Below are 19,396 nucleotides of genomic sequence, written 5' to 3' on the forward strand. Positions count from 1 at the left end.
AGAGCCGTGGTCGCAAGTGCAATCACAGTATTGTTACTATTATTTATTAGCCGCACCAAAAACAACATTTAAAAATAAAGATTGTTCGGAACTCAGCAGTGAAATACGTAGTTGGTAAACCAATAAGAGATCAAACCACCCCACTCTGTAAAATCAGACTGGCTGCCAGTATAATTACTTAGACACTTTAACGTTGTTACTATGGCTACCCAGGTTCTTCTACTGTTAGGCATATATGTATGTGACACACAGACTAAAGCTTTACTTCATCACTGAGACCTGAGTACCGGCAAAAAGCTACTCACGGCTGTACTACAATTGTAGCGCACTTTAGCAAGTGAGCGTTCTTTGTGCTTGGTACAGCGAAGCTCAACATAATTAAGTTCACTACTTACACTCAGAAAAAACATTAAGGCCTTTTTTTAAAGTTTAAATACTCATACTCACAAACATGCATGATGTCCCATACACCATTATGCAAGACCATAATATATAGCCTATGTCACTTGTAATATGGGGACGAGATACCTGACACATTTGTGACAGAGTATCCCGTACGCTAAACTCTAAATAAAGCCTTAAGACTTTTTAGTTATGACTGCAAAATCTTTTTATGCAATTTATGAAAAATGCTCGGGTTTTTGTACTTTAGAAACCTGATGATGATTATTCATTTTGTCCAGCATCACGAGAATGTGTTTTCGTCCAACAAAAATATTGCAATCTAAGTACAGAGAACCAAAATTTTGTTAAAGGAAATATATACGGATACATGTAGGGTTACCATTCTTAACTTTAAATGAACATACTTTTAACATATATTTATATTGCTAAGATATAGTTACGTATTATTAAGTATAGTAAACCTATACTTACTCATATATACTCACCTTCACTATATTTTGGAAGCTAATATGTTGTCCACAATATTTCTGTAGCCCCTATTTCATCCCATGAATACCAGGGGAGGTGTGTTTTGCCAAGAAGTCAGAAGTGACACAAAGGGCACTGGTGTGCCTCCATGTACAAAACATCTCCAACCCCAGCCACACATTAAGAATCATGGAGAGCCGTGCTGTGATACATTCGTTCACTCAAGGGGAACAACTGGTTGGGTTCTTTTCTTGCATGAATTAGGAAAAACAGAGGATGTCCGTACCTCAAATACCGAATTCACAATGGAAGAAATTCACACCAGTAAAAAAATGAGTGGGATGATCCAAAGGTATTTATGTATTTGCAGTTTGGTATAGGATGCCTTAAGCCCCACCAACCATTTCTCTCTCAGAGACGATTTTCTCAGAGAAAACATAGCAACTGGAGCCATTCAAGAATGTTAGTTATCCATGAGGGTTTCCAACTGGGAACTCTCACAATATTATAGTTGTTTTTTAAATTTAAGTTGAAAATGGATCAAAACAATATTTATATTTAGTAATACGTTTTAATATATAGTAGTAGGAACTAAGGGTCTGACTTGGAGTTCAGAAGATGGGACACCCTGTCACAAACGTGTTGGATATCTGTTTGCCATTTTACAAGTGCATTATAGCCTATGGCACTTGTAATACAGCAGATGGGATATCTGCCATGTTTTGATAAGAGTATCCCATCCACCAAACTCTAAATAAGGCCCTAGATCTTTTGCAGGTTCAGTCAAAAGTGATGCAAGGAGAATAGACTGCAGGTATGTTGTGGTGTAAGTGATGTCCTGCTGTGTTGTTTTTGTTGTCATTTTAAGGTACAGCTGGGAATCATTAGCATTTTGGTTGATAGAGATGTTCTTCATTAGATACCCAAGGAATTTCATTTAGTCATTCAATTGCTCTACTGTGAGAACAGAACCTTATGGAACTCAGAAGAGTATTGACAAAAGAAGAGACTCTTTTTTTGACCAACTGTTTTTGTGAGGTGTTCTGCAGCATGATGCACAGTCTGCTATACGGTTGTAGCTGGTCAGAACTAAATGGAGTGTTTTATGGATGGGGTTAACATGGTCTACATTTAGACAACCAGGTAATTTTCTTTGTTGACTGGAGAAATTCACTTTTGAGCCATTGTGGGCTTCGGTTTGGAAGGTGGGTATGGCCATGCAATACCATGAAGGGCCCAAAAGTCCTGGTGCGGTACCTGCAGGGAGTTAAATCAAGATCTTGCCAAAGTTTTAGATCGATTTAGGGTGTGTGTGACAAGTTCACAGTCTCACAGTGAAGCAGGTAGCAAGTTATTGGATTTTTTTCAACAAGCTGCAGTTTTCACGGGCTGGGTTTGTGTTTAAATGTGTATCTGATGATTGGTGTAAAAGCTCTTCTGGGGTCCAAGCGATGCAGTCTCTTCTCATCCTTACAGGATTGAGGTGGAGAAAAGAACACAGGTAAGGTGATATTTTGACAGACATGGAACTGCATCACAACTTTCTGCAAGAGGATGCTCACATCTGCAGAACCAGTTTCACTGGGAAGATGGTGGTGTACAGCAGGTTGGCTCAGAGAGATTGAAGCTCACTCACTCACCAAACCAATGCTACAATGGAAAAAACATTGTCCTGAGGGTGGTAAGCCACAAAGGGCAGCTGTTAAGTGGCTTAAAGGTAGTGCACATCAATTATGTGAAGACCAAGTTAAGGTCCTAATTTGGCATGACAAAGTGAGGGGGAAGAAAAAGATGTTGTAATCCTTTCAAAGAACGCATCACAACAGACGATTTAAAAGCCTTGTCAGATGAGGGACAAAGCAAACAATACAACATCAGAAACGTTTGCCCGGAAGGGCTTGATCTGTTGTGAGCTCCACCAAGCCACAAATGTATCCCAATGACAGGTGTATACTGTCTTTGTCATGGCTGCCAAGATTGCATCAACCATCTCCAGAGGAAGATCAAAGTTTTTTCAACTGCCACTGCTGAATCATCAAGCATGAAGGTGGACATTGCAGAAGACAGGGTGCAGAACCCTCACTTGTTGCTGCAACAGCAGATCCTCCCAGGAGAGCAGCCAGATCGCAGGAGAGATTCTCATGCGCAGGAACTGTGGATACCATACTCTCTGTGCCCCAACCAGAGACTCCACGGTGGCATGGGTCTGGTCGGACCCGATTTCCTTCAGAATTTGGGGGCAGAAGAGGTATCACTGGAAAAGCATTTAGGTGACCCAAGTTCCACCCTTGGTGAAACAGATCTCCTAGCCAGTCAAGCCTTGGAAACTCCAATGCGCAGAACTTCTGACATTGCATATTCTCGGCAGTGGTGAATAGATAGAGCTAAGGTACTCCCCATTTACGGAAGAGACACCTTAACTGCCACTGCCACTTGTGATCTACTAGACATCAAAAGTTGAGCTTATCCGCCATGGCACTGAAACATCCAGCCTGATGGTTCACCACCAGGAACATTTCCTAATGGTCCAGGCATTTCCAGAGGTGCAGAACCCCCTGGCACAGGGTCCACGACCCCACCCTGCCCTGTTTGATGCAATACCACTTGACGGTGGTGTTGTTTGCAAGCAACTGCACCCTCCACTCCTTGATGGATGAATGGAAGGCTTTCAATGCCAATTGAAAGGCCCTTGGCTCCAGGAGTTTGTTCTGGAGCTAAGACACTGCTGGAGATGAGAGGCCTCTGATCTACAAGTCTCCCAGGTGGCCGCAGAACTCAAAAGTGGTGCATCGGTCACCACTCTCGGCTCTGGGTGGGGTAGGGTGAGGGGTCTTCCGCTGATCCAAGCACAGTCTAGTATCTACTGCTGCGTTTCTTTTGCAATCCTTTCGAAGATCTGCATGTGGTCGAAGATATCCCCTAGATGTTTGCAGGAGGCCATCAGTCCCATCAGCCTCAGTCAACCGCACTGAAATCCAGGACAGAGGATGTCCCACCACAAAATGCAGGTAGCACTGATAGGCCCCCAGAAGAGGCATATGGAAATAGCCATCCTACACGTCCAGTGAACCAACCCAGTCTCCAGGGGCAAGGGTAGACAAGACCTGAGCCAAAGTGAGAATTCTAAATTGTTTGTTTCGGATGAATGTGTTGAAAATGCTCAGGTCTTAAATGAGAAGAATTCCTCCATCCTTCTTCAGCACCAAAGAGTAACAGGAGTATCATCTGTGATCCACTTCCAGTGCAGGTACCCTCTGGATAGCTCACTTGGGTAAAAAGGCTTGCACTTCCTGCTATAGGACGGACAATTGGTCCTCCATCAGCCATTCCGAGGATGGTGGAAGGTGTGGCAGTGTGGCCAGGAAAGGTAGGGTGTATCCTCTCTGAACAATCTGCAGGACTCACCTGTCTGGTGTTATAGCCTGCCAACCCATTCAAAACTGTGAATCCTTCCTAAAACCTGGTGGCTGCGCTCGACTAAGGGCACGTTAAAGGGATTTGGATAGTCGGGAAGAAGGGGAACAGCAGACTGACTGGCACAATCTTTCTCCCCAGGACCAGTGGGCACCACATCCTTGGCCACAGAAAGGCTGGGAACCCTGCTGCGGCTGAAATGGCTGTCTGTATGTGATGTCCCTTCCATAACTGCAGAAAGATTTAACAGGTTGGCTCGACGTAGTAGGCAAGCCCAAGGAATGTACTGTGGCCCTGCTGTCAAAGCACTCTAAATCTGAATGTGCTTTGTCCCTGAAAAGTCTATACCCTTCAAAGGGCATGTCCAATAGGGACAACTAAAAGGCACTGGAGAAATCTGTAGATCGCATTGAGGCATGGTGATGGATGACCACACTGGAAGCAATGGCCCGACCTTGGCAATTTGTTGAGTCTAGGCTGCAGTGGATGGTAATTTAGCTGAGCCATGGTGATCCTCTACAGCTTTGGTCAGAGTTGGACGAAGGTCTTCAGGGACACCAGGCAGGACCTGAGCGACAGTGACCCAGAGAGTGTGGAAATAACGGCCCAAGAGGCAGCTGGCATTAATGGAAAGTATGGCTAGCCTCATGGAAGAAAATACCCTGTTCACAAAGGTCGCTATTTGTTTTGACTCTCTATCAGGAGGCCTAGTAATGAAGGCATTTAGGTTCGTTTTGCTGGTGGTGGCTTACACCACCAAGCTCTCATGTTGAAGGCTATTGAGTCAAGAAGGTCGGATCATCGGGTGCTGAACGATGGCTCTATGCAATCTGCCAATTCTTCAGAAGACCAAGGAAGGTTTGGCCCAGGCCCCTTAGAAAATGTCAGTGAGGGCCTTGTTAAAGGTCAAAAGGGGCTCATAGTTGGCCTGCTGTGACTTGCAGAACTTCGTTTAGGATGCTGGTTTGGACCTCCATGGTGGGGAGTTGGAGAACCTCAGCCATTCTCCACATAACTATTGTGAAGGAGGGCCAAATGCAGTGGCAGGGCAAGAAGGAGGGACTAGGCAGGTGTCAGGACAGGTGTTAAGGTCACCTGCATCCTGGAGGGCATCATGCCAATTTTCCTTGTGGTAAGGTTTGCCCACCCTCAGCTCTCTCATCATATTTTATCAGAATCTGTTTCAAATAAAGAATGTAAGATATGGGGACTATCTTGAGGGACAGGTATGTTAAACAGGTCAGGCAGGAAGATCAAAGACTGCAACTCAATGGGCACCAAGCGTGGCCTCAGTCGAGTTCGGGCCGGCACCGACTTTTAATTGGACAGCATAATGGGTGCCTTGTTCTCCACCATCAATGGAGTCGGCCTTGGCATCAATGCTCCAGGAACCTCTGTGATCATGGAACCATAGGTGAAGTTGGTATGGGTGCCGAGAGAGACCCAGTGATAGGTTTGGAGGGTTCAACTGGCACCGAGGGCGAATCCACTGGTGGTATACCAGAAGGAGGGCCTCCAGCTCCTTGCGGCCCGCAGGTGCACCTCAGGAGCTGGAAGGGTTTGCAAGAGTCAATGTATGGCCTTGTGGAACTCCTGGATTTGCCACGTTGTTACACACAGTCCAGGAAACTTTGGTTGTGCCAGGTCAAGTTGCCTGTCAGGCTCCAATGGGGATTGAATTCAGTAGCAAGACGAACCTGCATGATGAGCCCTTGCATCTTCTGAGGTGTACAAGAGTGACAGGAAGGGCCCGAGATCTGCTTGGATTTTTTAATGTTTTTTTTCAATTTACCCAAGGATTTGGAGTGCGACAGTGATTAACCTCGGGACTGGCTCCTGGATCCGGAAAGGGACTGAGACTGACTCCTGGACTTAGACCGGTCATGGTGTGTGGAGTTCCATTATTTGGCATTAAAGAGTTTCATCTCAATGTCCTTTACGGCCTTCAGATTCACAGAAGCACAAACACTGCAGACCTTAGTGTCGTGATTTGCCCCCTGGCACCAGGTAAACTCTGAAGGGGTTCCGTCACAGACTTTTGCCTGCAACCGTCCCTACAGGGTTTAACACTGTACTTTTGGGAGGTGACATTTCCCTTGCACACCAGATTTTCTGAATTTCTAAGATGAAGGAGCCGAGAGGCAGCTCTGGATCTGCATCTGGAAGCATGGAAAGCATGGAAAAAAAGGAACTGAGGTCAGGGTGCCTGGAGTGGCTCATACGCCATTTACGGAGAGGAATGGTGTCAGTGCTGAGCCGCACGATGCCACGTACCGGAGCGCAGAAGTACTGCTCAAAAGTTTACGGATCCAGTCTGATGCCTGGGGAATATTCAAAAGATGGGAATCTGTGCCTAGAATTGTTTATCAGAAATGTATTTCCACACAGAAAAACCCGTAAAAGGTACTAAGGCCAATATTTAAAAACTGGGGCCCGTATTTATACTTTTTAGCGCTGCATTTGTGCCGCTTTTTGACGCACAAAGCTGTTACTTACAAGTTTATGGGGGAGACTGGGGTACTGGCAATTAGAGAGTGTATCTGCCTTCACCACCTCCAGCGACTCCTAACTACCCATTATGTAAAAACGAGGCAGCAGCGCTTGCTTTCAGGTTTTCAAGTGGACCGAAGCTTAGGAGGAAAGATGATAGGGTGACAACAGTACCTGCTTACACTGAGCTGGTGCTAGCCCCCTTGTTCCTTCTTTGAGAAACATGAAATCCCCTTAAAGAAGGAGGCGGCCTACACCACCCGCACTCCAAGGCACCATTGTCATTTCTAAAGATTTCAGGGGCTGTTCTAGTTAGCCATGCAGAGCAACAAGGAGGAACAGGGACACAAGTACCTCACCCAAGTCTTCCATCACAAGACGCCACCCATGTTACTTATTCAATTAGAGGGTGTTGGAAGCTGCGATTCCACCCAGGTCTAAATGAAGGCCTTACTGGCTTTCAAAGTTGTGCTTTCCAGCGTGTTTCCAGGTTGGGAAACTACTTGCAAGAGAAGTGCAAAAACCTGCTGATCTTCTAAAGGGGATCACAATGTAATGCCCTTCCCCCACTTTAATCATACCCTTACGATGGCGGAAACTCAGCCAACCTGGCTGACTTTCCACCATCAAATGAGTACTTTAGCACCGTGGTATTAACAATCACAAATGTTTCTTTAGCGCAGGAAAGTACCACTTAGTTACATAAAAATGTTTGTTAGTTGAGACCTAAAATTCCTCTCTACAAGTTTACTAAAATGTTGAGCATAAGGGACCAATTCACAAACCTTTCGCCATCAGTTGGAGTAATTTACTTCTGTAGTATTCCTGAATTCCAAGAGTAATTTGGGTGCTCCTGACATACCCCTGACTTACTCGTGGTATTTAGGAAGCCAAATTCACTACCGAATAAGTCACAGCAAAACCTTTGTTAGCTTGGCCCGTAGACCATAAAAGTAAATGTGTTGAGTCACGTGTTTCTATTTGAAAACAGGACTGGTAAACGTTTTGCCTAGGAGAGTAATCCTAAAAAAAAATTGTTCCAGGTAAGAAAAATCCACATACATGCTATGTATACTAGTGCATCGGTCTGCTCTTTAACCACAGTCTATCAATGTTTAACGATGCAGTACAAGATCAAACACATAGTACTCTGATCAGAGGCATTTTCAAACATTAAGGAACACAGTGACAGCCTGTGTTGCTCTATCAGTTGAAACCACGGCGCACATCAAACGCAGGCTGTCTGGCGTGCGCCTTTGATTAAGCTTCCTATTCAGAAGTAACTCGTTAATATTCCATGCCTGTCTGAACGACAAATTGAATATTGTGCTGTACTCCACCACAAAAACACGTGTTCTTTAACAGCGAAGCAGGCAGCGAGAGAGAGAGAGGAAGGCCTGAAAGCTGCCGGAAGCTGCTAAGCATGCCTCAGACTCGAGGAAGCAACAAAGCAGCCTGTCTGAAGTCTGTGGAGGTGACATGCTTAACACGTTACACAACAATGCTGCGCGAGCAAGCTTAACACATTTGTATTGGTATCAGCACTTAACATTTCCGTATGGCAGTTTTGCAAAACGTAACATGCGTAGCTGTTAGTGGTCTTGTGAATGACACTGTTTTAACATGCACTGGTAAAAGACACATTTCACCTGAAAATACTGTGTGAAAGCGAGGCTTTCTGTGTGAAAAAAAAATAGACTGTCATGCTGTACTCCTGAAGAACACTGTTAGGGGCAGTAAAGAATGCACACGTACTTCCTTGGTCAGAAATGCAATATGATCATGCTTGTGTGAGGATGTGTTTTCAGGTATGCTGCAGATTATGCAGAGATATGACATTTCAGTAAGAACGGTGTAGTGCACCTGGTCACTTTTTGGGATGGTGGAGAAACCTTCTTGGTAAACCCTTAAGTGGCAATCCCAAACACGCCACTGACAACGGCAGTTCACCTGATGGACAAGTTACTTACCTCCAGTAACGCTTTATCTGGTACAGACAGTATCTAGTTGCAGATACCTTTCCTTAAAATTTAGCCCAGGCGTCAGTCTGGATGTGGTGAATTTTGATTGATTGATGGTGGAGAAACCTTCTTGGTAAACCCTTAAGTGGCAATCCCAAACACGCCACTGACAACGGCAGTTCACCTGATGGACAAGTTACTTACCTCCAGTAACGCTTTATCTGGTACAGACAGTATCTAGTTGCAGATACCTTTCCTTAAAATTTAGCCCAGGCGTCAGTCTGGATCTGGTGAATTTTCTTGAGGAGTACCATTGTGCGCCGTTAGGTGGCGTTGATCAGCTCCGGGTCCGTTGTCGGCAGCCTCTGCGCAGGATATGATGTTGCAGGTTCTATATAGGTGCCACACCGGTGCGCTGACATCAGTTTTTTTTCACAACTTACTACACCAGAAACAGAGCCATGAATAACACTGACCACTGGTACATTAAAGCTAGGGCCTTGAAAGGAGAGTGCCTGTTCCTAGAAATCAGTTTGCAGAGCGGGGAGGATGGTTGGGTCAGTAAGGAATCTGCAACTAGATATTGCCTCTACCAGATAAGATGCTACCAAAGGTAAGTTACTTGTCCATCTGAGACACCTATTTGCAGATTCCTTACCTTAGAATAGATACTCAAGCAATACCATCCTTGGAGGAGGGTCTGCAAACTAAGATCAAGCTAGAAAGCCCTGCTAAATGGAATTGGGCAAAGTGCCCACCCTTACAAACCTGACTGTCCAGGCAGTAGTGTTTAGTAAACGTGTGCAGAGAATTCCACATAGCTGCCTGACAGATGTCAAGGACTGGAACTCCATGTGCTAACACAGTGGTCGCAGCTTTTGTTTGGGCAGAAAGGCCACACAAATCTCCACGGCTGCTTTATGGCCAGTGTGTAGCAGATCTTAATGCAGAGGACAACCCATCTGGAGATGGCTGGAGATGGCTCGCTTTTGCTCTGCCTGACCTTTCGTCACACCCACATAACCTACAATGAGTTGATAATCCATCCAGAACTCTTTTGTATAATAGAGGTGGAAAGCTAACGCTCTTTTCTGGCCCAGGAATGGAGTCTCTCCTCTTCCCTAGAAGGATGTGGGGGTGCGCAAAAAGTAGGCACTGTTATGGCTTGGCCCACATGAAAGCCAGTAACCACTTTAGGTAAAAAGCAATCCTAGAGTGAAGCACCACTTGTCAGGAGAGATGGTAAAGTAGGGTGGCTTAGATGATAGTACCTGCAGCTCACCTACCCTGCGGGCAGATGCAAAGGCCACAAGGAAGGATGTTTTCAAAGAGAGAAGCCTGAGAGGACAATTGTGGAGAAGCTCAAAAGGAACCCACATCAGGAATGTCAGAACCAAATCCAAACTGACTGGGGATGGAGGAAACATGTAAGTAAGACCTTTAAGGAACCTATTCACAATAGGAGACTTAAACAAGGAAGGTTGATCAGGCAACTGCCAAAAAACACAAATGCCAATTAGATAGCCTTTGTGAGTGCCCACAGGAGAGCCCTGAAGGGCAGAGAAAGGGCAAACAACAAAACCTCAGAAAGAGGGACAGAAAGGGCGGCAACAGATTTGCCTGTGCACCATGCCACACATTTCTTTCAACGACAGGCATATACAATCTTGTTGAAGGAAAACATGGCTGTCAGGATTACATTACAGACTTCGGGAGAAAGGCAAAAGGCTGTCAGCTGTCACCACTCAATCACCGTGCAAGAAAGCGGAGCCGGGATAGGTTTGAGTGGGGAACCCTCCTCTGCTGCTGCAACAGAAGATCCTACCGAAGGGACAGTCTGATTCGAGGATCCATGGCCAGGCTCAATTGCTCGGAATATCAGACTTTTCGTGCCCAGTCTGGAGTCACAAGGATTATTTGGGCCCGGTCGTACTTGATCTTCTTGAGAATTCTGGGTGTAAGTGGGTATGGGGGGAAAGACATACAGGAGGCCTGGGTTCCACTCTGAGCGATTGCTGCCTTGGAAACTCTAACACGCAATACTGCTGACATTGCGCGTTCTCAGTGGAGTCGAACAGATCAAACCAAGGCTCTCCCCACTGCTGAAAGAGACCTTGCGCCACCTCCAGATGGACATGCCATTCGCGATTGACTAAGTATTGTCGACTGAGCTTGTCCACTCTGGCGTTCAGAAAGCCTGCCAGATGTTGAACCACCAGATAAATGCCCTGTTCTTCAAACCACGTCCAGAGGCGCAGAGCCTTCTGACAAAGAATCCACTGCACCACCCCACCCTGCTAGTTGCTAAATCACATCGCAGTGGTGTTGTCCGTGTACCCCTGCACTACCTTCCCCTTGAGGAGGGAAGAAATGCTTTCAATGCTTGTCTGATTACCCAGAGCACCAACAGGTTGATGTGAAGTCTGGAGCCACCAGTGACCAGATGCCTCTGAGCTCCACCTCTCTCAGATGGACGCCTCATCCCCGCGAGTGACACATATGTCACCACTGTCAGATCTGGCTGGGTAAAAGAGAGGGATCTGCCTCTGACTCAATCGCAGTTCTTTAGCCACCACTGAAGACCTCACGCAGTTCCCTCCGAGATCTGGACCATGTCAGACAGATTCCCCTGATGCTGCGCCCACTGGAACTTCAGCTCCCACTGCGGAGCCTGCAAATGCCATCTGGCATGTGTCACCACCAGTATGCAAGAGGGCATGAGGTCCAGCTGCCTCAGACTCAATCTCACCGAAATCAAGGATAGAGGCTGAAACATCAATATTATAGCCTGAATATCCTGGACTCACCGCTCTGGAGTATAAGCCCAAAAGTGCACTGTGTCCAGAACAGCTCTGACAGAAGGAAGACTCTGAGAGGGAGTCAGGTGTGACTTACGCATGTTAATAGTGAATCTGCGAATGCAGGAGGTTCATTGTAGTCTGGAGGTGGGGGATGACAGCCTGTGGTGAGCTCGCCATCATCTGCCAGTTGTGGCGGTAGGGGAAGACTGAAACCCCTGATCTGTGCATATGAGCTGTGATCACCGCCATCACCTTGGTGAACATCCGAAGGGCGCTGCTATGACCAGAGGGGGGCACAGTGAACTGAAAGTGCTTGTGGCCTACTGTGAACCTCAGGTAACCTCTGTGGGCAGGCAGGAACGGGATATGGAAATAAGCATCCTGCAAGTCCAACGCTACCATCCAGTCTCCTGAGCGCAGGGCAGACAGAACCTGAGCCAGAGGGAGCATTTTGAACTTCTCCTTCTTGAAGAAGAGGTTGAGGGACCAAAGGTATAGTATAGGACGAAGGCAGTTGTCTTTTTGGGATATCAGAAATTAGCAGGAATAGCAACCACAACCTACTTCTGGCACAGGAACCCTCTCTATGACTCCCGCAGACAAGAGAGCCACAACGTCCTCTCTGAGAATTGCCGAGTGATCCTCTGTCACCCAATTGAAGGACGGTGGCATGGACAGCGGGGTCGTCTTGAAGGGGAGGGAGAAGCACCTACAGACTATCTGTAAAACCCACCTGTCTGACATGATGGATTGCCAGCTGGGCAAGCAATGGCGAATCCTGCCTTGGACTGGTCCCTGATGGGGAAGAGGCAGGTTAGGAAGGTTTGGAGGCAGCTGCAGGTGGGAGGAGGGACTGGCTAGACCACTGACTCCCTGAACCACGAGGTCAGTGCATCCCACGTTCCCGGCCACACAAAGGTTGGGCAGGAATGGACGCAGTTAAGCGCTCCTTTTGTAGCCATGGATTGGACTAAAAGCAGACTGAAGGAGACGTAGCCATAGCAGGAGGATCCTTTAAGCACTCGAGCGCTGAGTCTGCTTTTTCTTCGAAGAGACTTCTTCAAAGGGCATGTCCATAAGATTGGCTTGGACATCCCCAGAAAAGGCAGACGTCCTCAACCAGACATGCGCCTCAAGGGCATTGTCGATGAAACCACTTTGCCTAGTGAGTCGGTCGTGTGCAGACTAGATCGAATCATGATCTTTGCTGCGTCTCTCCGATTAGCAACTGCTTGGGGAATTACAGCCTGGGCCTCCTCCAAGACTTGTGGCTGCACTTGCGCAACCGTATCCCACAGCATGTGGGAATAACAGCCAAAAAAGCATGCGGTGCTCACGGACTACACTGCCAGGCTGGCGGAAGAAAACATCTTCCCAAGTGTGTCCAGCCTCTTGGATTCCCTATCCGGGGGTACGGAATGGAGCGAGCTGTGGGAGGTAGAGGCTTGGATAGATGAGCTCTCGGGTGGAGTGCTGCATAAGAAAACTGGGGTCGCCCGGAGCAGGGTGATGGTGGTGGGCAATAGTCCTGTTCACAGGAGCCCCATGTGCTGGATTTGGAGCAGTGGTTCAGGGGATTAAGCTTCAGGTTGAAACACCTCTGTCAGGAGGTTAGTCATGACGGTCACCGAAGGCAACTCAAGGTCCAGGACTCAGCTGGTCTTCGCACCACCACAGAAAATGACGCTCCCTCCTCTGCAGCTATTGTAGGGGGAGAAAGCATGTCAATACCTGGGGAGGTATCCAGTTCACTGGCTTCACCCAAGTCTGTATGTCAGTCCATATAGTCTTGAAGCTGGTATTCCAAAGGGTTCAGTGACCCCTCCCAATCCTCGCTGTAGCCTAACCCATACGAAAAAGGCTCAGGATCAGGCAAAGGAGGCAAGGTTCATGTTGGCACCGGAGTTGTTGTCGCACAACGCCTACCTGGATCTAGTGTCAGAATTGGCAGTAAGAATAGAGATTTAGCTGCCCGGGGGGTACAGGTGGTGCCAGGACTGTCAGCGTCAGGATCCGTGTCAGGAAGGTCAAGGTTGTACGACCGGCGCTATTCTGGATCCAGGCATGGATCTATGGGTGCTCCTTGGAGCCGAGGCCAAAGCCGCCAGTGCGTAACCAATAGGGGCCCCCCTCCAACACTGCGGGACCTAAAGGCACGCCAGCAGTGTTGGACTGCCAAAAAATGAGGCACATGGTCCCACAGAACTCTTTCAATTGGGCAGGGGTCGCTACGGCTCCTGGAAACTCGGGAGACGCGGAGCAGGCCCAGACGCAGGCTCTGCAGAGAGAGGCATAGAGGGACGACGCTCCCTCGCCTTGTCAGCCGATGGACAAGGGGAAGTCAAAGAACGTTTGGTCTTCTTCAACAACTTTTTATGTCTCAACTTACCCATTCGACCTGAGGACTTGAAGTGGAACGATGATGAGGGGGGATTCTGTGACAGATCCAGAGACCTACTTCTTGAACAAGACAGTGACAAGTGTGGAGTTGAGCGCCAGCACGCCATAAGCTTTAGGGTCTGCTCTCTCAAAGGCTTCAGATGCATGGCTTGACACTCAGGCGCACAACTTGAGGTCGTGGTTGCGCTCCAGGCATCAAAGGCACATGAAGTGTTGATTCATCATGGACATCGTTCGATGACAGGACCTATGGGGCTTGAACCCGGTCTTCCTCAATGACATTCTTTGACACACCAGAAGTTAACAACTCAAAAAATCTTCGACAAAAAGCTGAAAAAAGGGCAGTCAAAAACTGACTGAGGAGTAGCTTTCATCAGATCAGCGCTGGCTGGCACAGAGAGAAAAGAACTGACATCAGCGCACCGGGGTGGCATCTATATAGGACCTGCAACATCATATCCAGTGCAGACAATACTGATGACCGACACAGAACCAATCAACACCACCTAACGGAGCACAGGGGTACTGCTCAAGAAAAATCTCCAGATTTAGACTGACGCCTGAGGGAAATTCTAAGGTAAGGAATCTGTAACTAGATGTCTCCAGCAGATCTACCAATGTACCTAGATGTTCATCACTTCTTATTCTTTCTGGTGATAGTGGGCAGTCCAGGAATAGTGGGGGTGAAAAGATGGAGATGCCCCCTAGCTCCATAGTGATTTTAATAAAACATAAACACTTAATAAGTGGTATACATTTAACTACAGCCTAGCAGGCTCCATACATAAGCTGTATACTTTAAAACTGATCAACTTCAGCAAATAGTTGGCTAAAGAAGACAACCGACATCTGATCACATAGCAGAAAAGGGGGTCTATGAGTATTACCTTCCCTTACTCCCTTGTGAACTTTATCAAAGGGCAGCTGCTACTGCAATGGACGGGTGCTTAATATGTTATGAGATGTATTTTGCCTGTATGCAAACCATTGTGGTTTTCAAAATAAAAATGGACCCTATACCGAAATGTCCTCTTTATTTTGTCCTTCATTTCATTGATGCCAAACATGTCTTTAACTTGGTTTCAGACATGTGTTAGTGACAAATGTATCAATTCCAAACCAGGTAATCTGAATTTCTAGCAGTGATGTCTGCCTGCGGCCACCATACAGGATTTGAATGTTGATGGGATAAGGAATCTGTGCTTTAGCTACTGTTACTATACTGGAACGTTATCTACACTCACTGAAGCGTAAAGAAAATTACATTAAGTTTAAATCTTTCGTTTTTTTAAATAAAACGTATGGTTTTTGCTTACTCTTTCTGTTCTACTTATTTGGCGTGCTTACAATGTTTAACATAACTTCTTGCACTTTGGACAAGGACTAAAGCTATTTTACTACACAATCATGACATACAAATATTTTTTATTGAGCTGGCTCTAATGAATTTAAAACAATTACCTTATTCATAAATCGCTATAAGACAGTATAGCCAGGCACGGGGATTCTGATTTCTATGGTAAAGTTAACTTGCATCCTTCTAAATTCTCCCTCATTTGCAGGATGTTATCCTTTGTGGACCCAACTTTACCCTACAAACAAGCCAACACTGAATTCAGTGCAACCACGTACCCCGCAGAGCTTCCTCACCCTCCAAAAATGTGTTCATTTCCTTTCCCTACACCTGGCTCACCACTCATTCTTACCCTACCAGGAGGTTGAAAAGGTAGAGCGGCATGGCTGTATGTTTTGTGCTACTTTTCCATGGTCAGTGGCTACAAATTGAGTTTATACTGGGTGACGAGAACGAACCTCTTTCATAGGTTGAGTCACATTGAGATAATAATCTGCAGTTCGAGTAGAATAATGTGGTCATCTTTCTATATCCACTTTGCAGGCTGCAGCCCTTAGTAACTGTCATGTTTACTGTGACTATGGACTGTTCCTCAGGACTCTGTGCTGCATCCACCAGACTGCGCTGTTTTTGGATCCTTTTGAAAGTGTTAAATGCTTGCAGTGACTTACTGATCCTTTTGCAAGAGAAAACAAGAATTTGTGAAGATAATCGGAAAACAAACAATTAAAAAAAAAATGGGAATATGAATATATTATTGACAAAAACACTTATAAAAAATGAAGAGGGCCAGGAGCCCGGGTACACCAATATTGGCACTGAAGTACACTTTCTTTCAGTTGGCTGTGCACAAATCAGGCAGAAATGCCATCACTCACAGTGCAATACAACAAATCAATGAAGTCAGCTGACCCATTCCTCATGCTGTTTGTCGTGGTGCACTGAAGCAAACTGTGAATGACTCTTGGACGGATAAATGGATGAAGGGGTATAACCAAAAGGCAATATATGTTTAATGTATGTATTGTTATTATGAATCTTTATGGAAAGATGAGGGTGGAAAAACACTTAGGAGGGCTCATTTAGAAAAGAAATGAATGACAGTGTGGCACTGCAAGCCAGCTTGCTGCGCCGTGTCATTTTGAAAGTGCAGGGATGCGTTGTATTTAAGGAAATAGATGCATCCCTGTACTTTTCTCTGCACTGGCACACAAAGTGCTGCCTAGCACCAACGTAGGCATCCTTGAGCCATGGTGCAAGGGTGTCTGTGCAGCAGGGATGATTGTTTATCTACAAGAAGGAACAGGCAATTTCCTCTTTCTATGTGTGCTGCAGGCCTCTAAAACGTGATTGATGGCCCCATGCCGGTTGAGGGTTTCCCTGCATCCCACTTTACCACTGGGGGTAGGAAGACAAAACCCTATACCTGTATCCCTAGTCAACCTTATACAAATGGCTATGCACAAAAGCTCCTTTCCCCTTGCTTTGCAGAGGACTGAAACACCCATCCTGTCTGCTGGATAGTGTGGATGAGTGTGGCTGGTCTCTTAGATTCCCCACTAAGACCAGCCAAGAGCTGGGAGTCCTGGGGTGTATAGAACTTACCTGTCTCTGAAGCTTACACTGCCATACCAGGCCAAGGAAATGCCGGAGAGCCTAACCAGAGCACTACCCAAGTCCCACAGTCTGTGGAAATGTCAAGTGCAGAAGTACCATCAGACATGCTGTGCCCTAAATAACATTTACGAAAACACGGTCCCACTGATTTAGTTTTTCAATTATTAACTCAAATGGGGCGGTATTGATGTAGATGCTATTTAGGCCAGTCCGCCGAACAGTGCTTGCTGGCCCTAGTATTAGACTGGCTTGCCAACAGCTGCTACTCAGTCCAACAGTTCGCTTCTAGAAAGTTCCTCCCCGGCTCCTAGTTGTGAGCACTTCTGGCCGTGGGAAACTCAGAGGGAATACTTCCGCCAGGGGGGGCTGGCCATCCAGCCTCAAGTATGCTGATAGGGATTCACAATCGAATGTTATTATTGAGGATGTTCATTTATTTTTTACCTGTGATCAGAACTCCTTTGTACTCGTGAACTGTTGCAAGTATACAGGATTTCTGTTCTGCACCAACATCTAGTGCACCAGAAAGCCTAATCTTCTCTAGGGTAGGATTTTGGGACCATTTAAAATGAATGGGTTTTATAAACTATGTGCCTTACAGTCTAGCAGGTTTGGAGAGGTTTTGGCATCTCTACTCTAAAATCCTGCTCAACTGTTATGTCCACTTACTCTCTAAGCACAGCCTGTAGCTGCCAGCGGGACACACTCATTTAAGAAAGCCTTTGTTCAGTACAGGTCTGCTATATCCAAATTCAGGGGACTCAGTCCACGCTGGGCATTTTCCCCAGAGACACCAGGGACGTACTGACATCCCCTGTAGTGCACGAGGCCCCTTACTCCCAGCATTGCACCCTATTCAGCCTAAAGCCGCATGATATCTATTAGATATGGGAGTCTCGGGGATCCCTCATCACATTCTACAGTTGCACCTCAATATTTTGCGTAACCCCACTATGAGAAACAACAGCATCGGGAGAGAATCTCACCACTTATGTTTCCGACGTGCGACAACCATCTGTATAACTCAAGCGATTTCTGGTGCATCCCGAGAGCAGTAAATACACATTCCAATGGTAGAGGGGTTTGAATGAAGGTTATTTTCAGGGCTGTACGGTTCCTTCCTGCAGCTAGATGTGTCTATACAACCATGTCTTTATCATGCCCCACCACCCCCAATTCTGTGAGAAATATTCTGGGCAATATTCCTCCAAAATCTAACTGGTTGAAACTATTTCGATGTTGAACCATTTATATGTTGAAACATATAATCATGCATGACCAGATAAACCCGGTTCTGTGGTTTCCCTGCATTTCAACCAAAGGAAACATATTCCGAGCCTGTTCTAAGTGCGCGTGTTCTTTTACGGTTCGCTTCAGCGGAATATCATGTAACAAAAGATCAAGTAAAAAATGCGAGTGTCATGTGAATGGAGTTGAATGGTACATTCCAAATGGAAGAGAACATGTGAAGGAATGTTTTTAATACTGGGCTGTGAAATAACGAACACAGGGGCAATCACGCGTATACGTACACACAGATGTGCTCGAGGGGGCTCACATAGACACGAGAACAGAGGATGCAAAAGCATCGTTTGCTGCAGGGTTGACCAACTGCATCACAGAAGACGAAAAGTAAAAAGCTGCCTTGCAAGACTGCCCTCCAGTGGGTACAGAGAGGAATGAAAGGCTTGTTGCCGAAAAAGAGAGACAATTATATGATTAGAGAAATGTTAGTGTGTTATCTGGCAAGGCACTAGAGCTGCAGAATACAGAAGAAACAAATCCAAGCCACTGGATTTCCAGGAGGAGCCACTGTAAATCCTGACTAATTGTTGAAGCAATGAGGTAAAAATCCACAAAATGAAGGGAACATCAGCGGTCTATGAATACAAGAAACGTGTGTTCCGCTCATGAAGGTGGGTTTTGTCAGTTCTACTATAAATATCTAGAAATAAAGAGGATGATGAAAACAACTCAGTGCCATGAACTTAATTTGGATATTTTCAAGTTTTTTTCCCCCCAAAATGATCTTAAGTGTTTGGCAAGCCAGTCGTACAAAGTGCTATAGAAAACATCTTGGCACATTTTTTAAGCTAGAATGGGGTGACTTTTCATTCTGCTCAGAATATAAAAGATTCAAATACAACTGTGCAGTTTATTTTTTATTTTAGAGCCTTAACGTGCTGAGTTGGTGAACTATTTCAATCGGATGCTTGCAGCTTACTTCAGCCGAGAACAGGCAGACAGGCCAGGAGTAAAAGCGTCACATGGACAATTTCCATCATCCTCTTTGAGTTCTAGAGCAGAGTGTGGAAACCAGGAGATTAAGGTACCTGATGTGTGGACTGCTGACAGAGGGTCCAGGCTGTGAGAGACTACATTTGCCCCGTGGCTGTTTGCAATGAACAGGGGGTAAAGAAAGAAGAATGTTCAGTCCAGGCAAATAAAGACAAGCTACTGATGAAAATAAAAGTAAAAGAGCAGCA

General features: G+C 46.1%; 1 protein-coding gene across 3 annotated transcripts in view; it reads right to left on the reverse strand.

The window, feature by feature from the left end:
- SYNE1 (spectrin repeat containing nuclear envelope protein 1) overlaps positions 1-19,396 on the reverse strand; it is a 1,478,055-nt gene that overhangs the window by 26,074 nt on the left and 1,432,585 nt on the right. For all 3 annotated transcript variants that reach the window (XM_069234720.1, XM_069234721.1, XM_069234722.1), the window contains one exon: positions 19,244-19,302. In XM_069234720.1, coding sequence (XP_069090821.1) covers positions 19,244-19,302 — 59 coding nt within the window. The remainder of the gene's footprint in view (positions 1-19,243; positions 19,303-19,396) is intronic.

The sequence above is a fragment of the Pleurodeles waltl genome, chromosome 5 (genome assembly GCF_031143425.1).
Source record: "Pleurodeles waltl isolate 20211129_DDA chromosome 5, aPleWal1.hap1.20221129, whole genome shotgun sequence".
NCBI classification, from domain to species: domain Eukaryota; kingdom Metazoa; phylum Chordata; class Amphibia; order Caudata; family Salamandridae; genus Pleurodeles; species Pleurodeles waltl.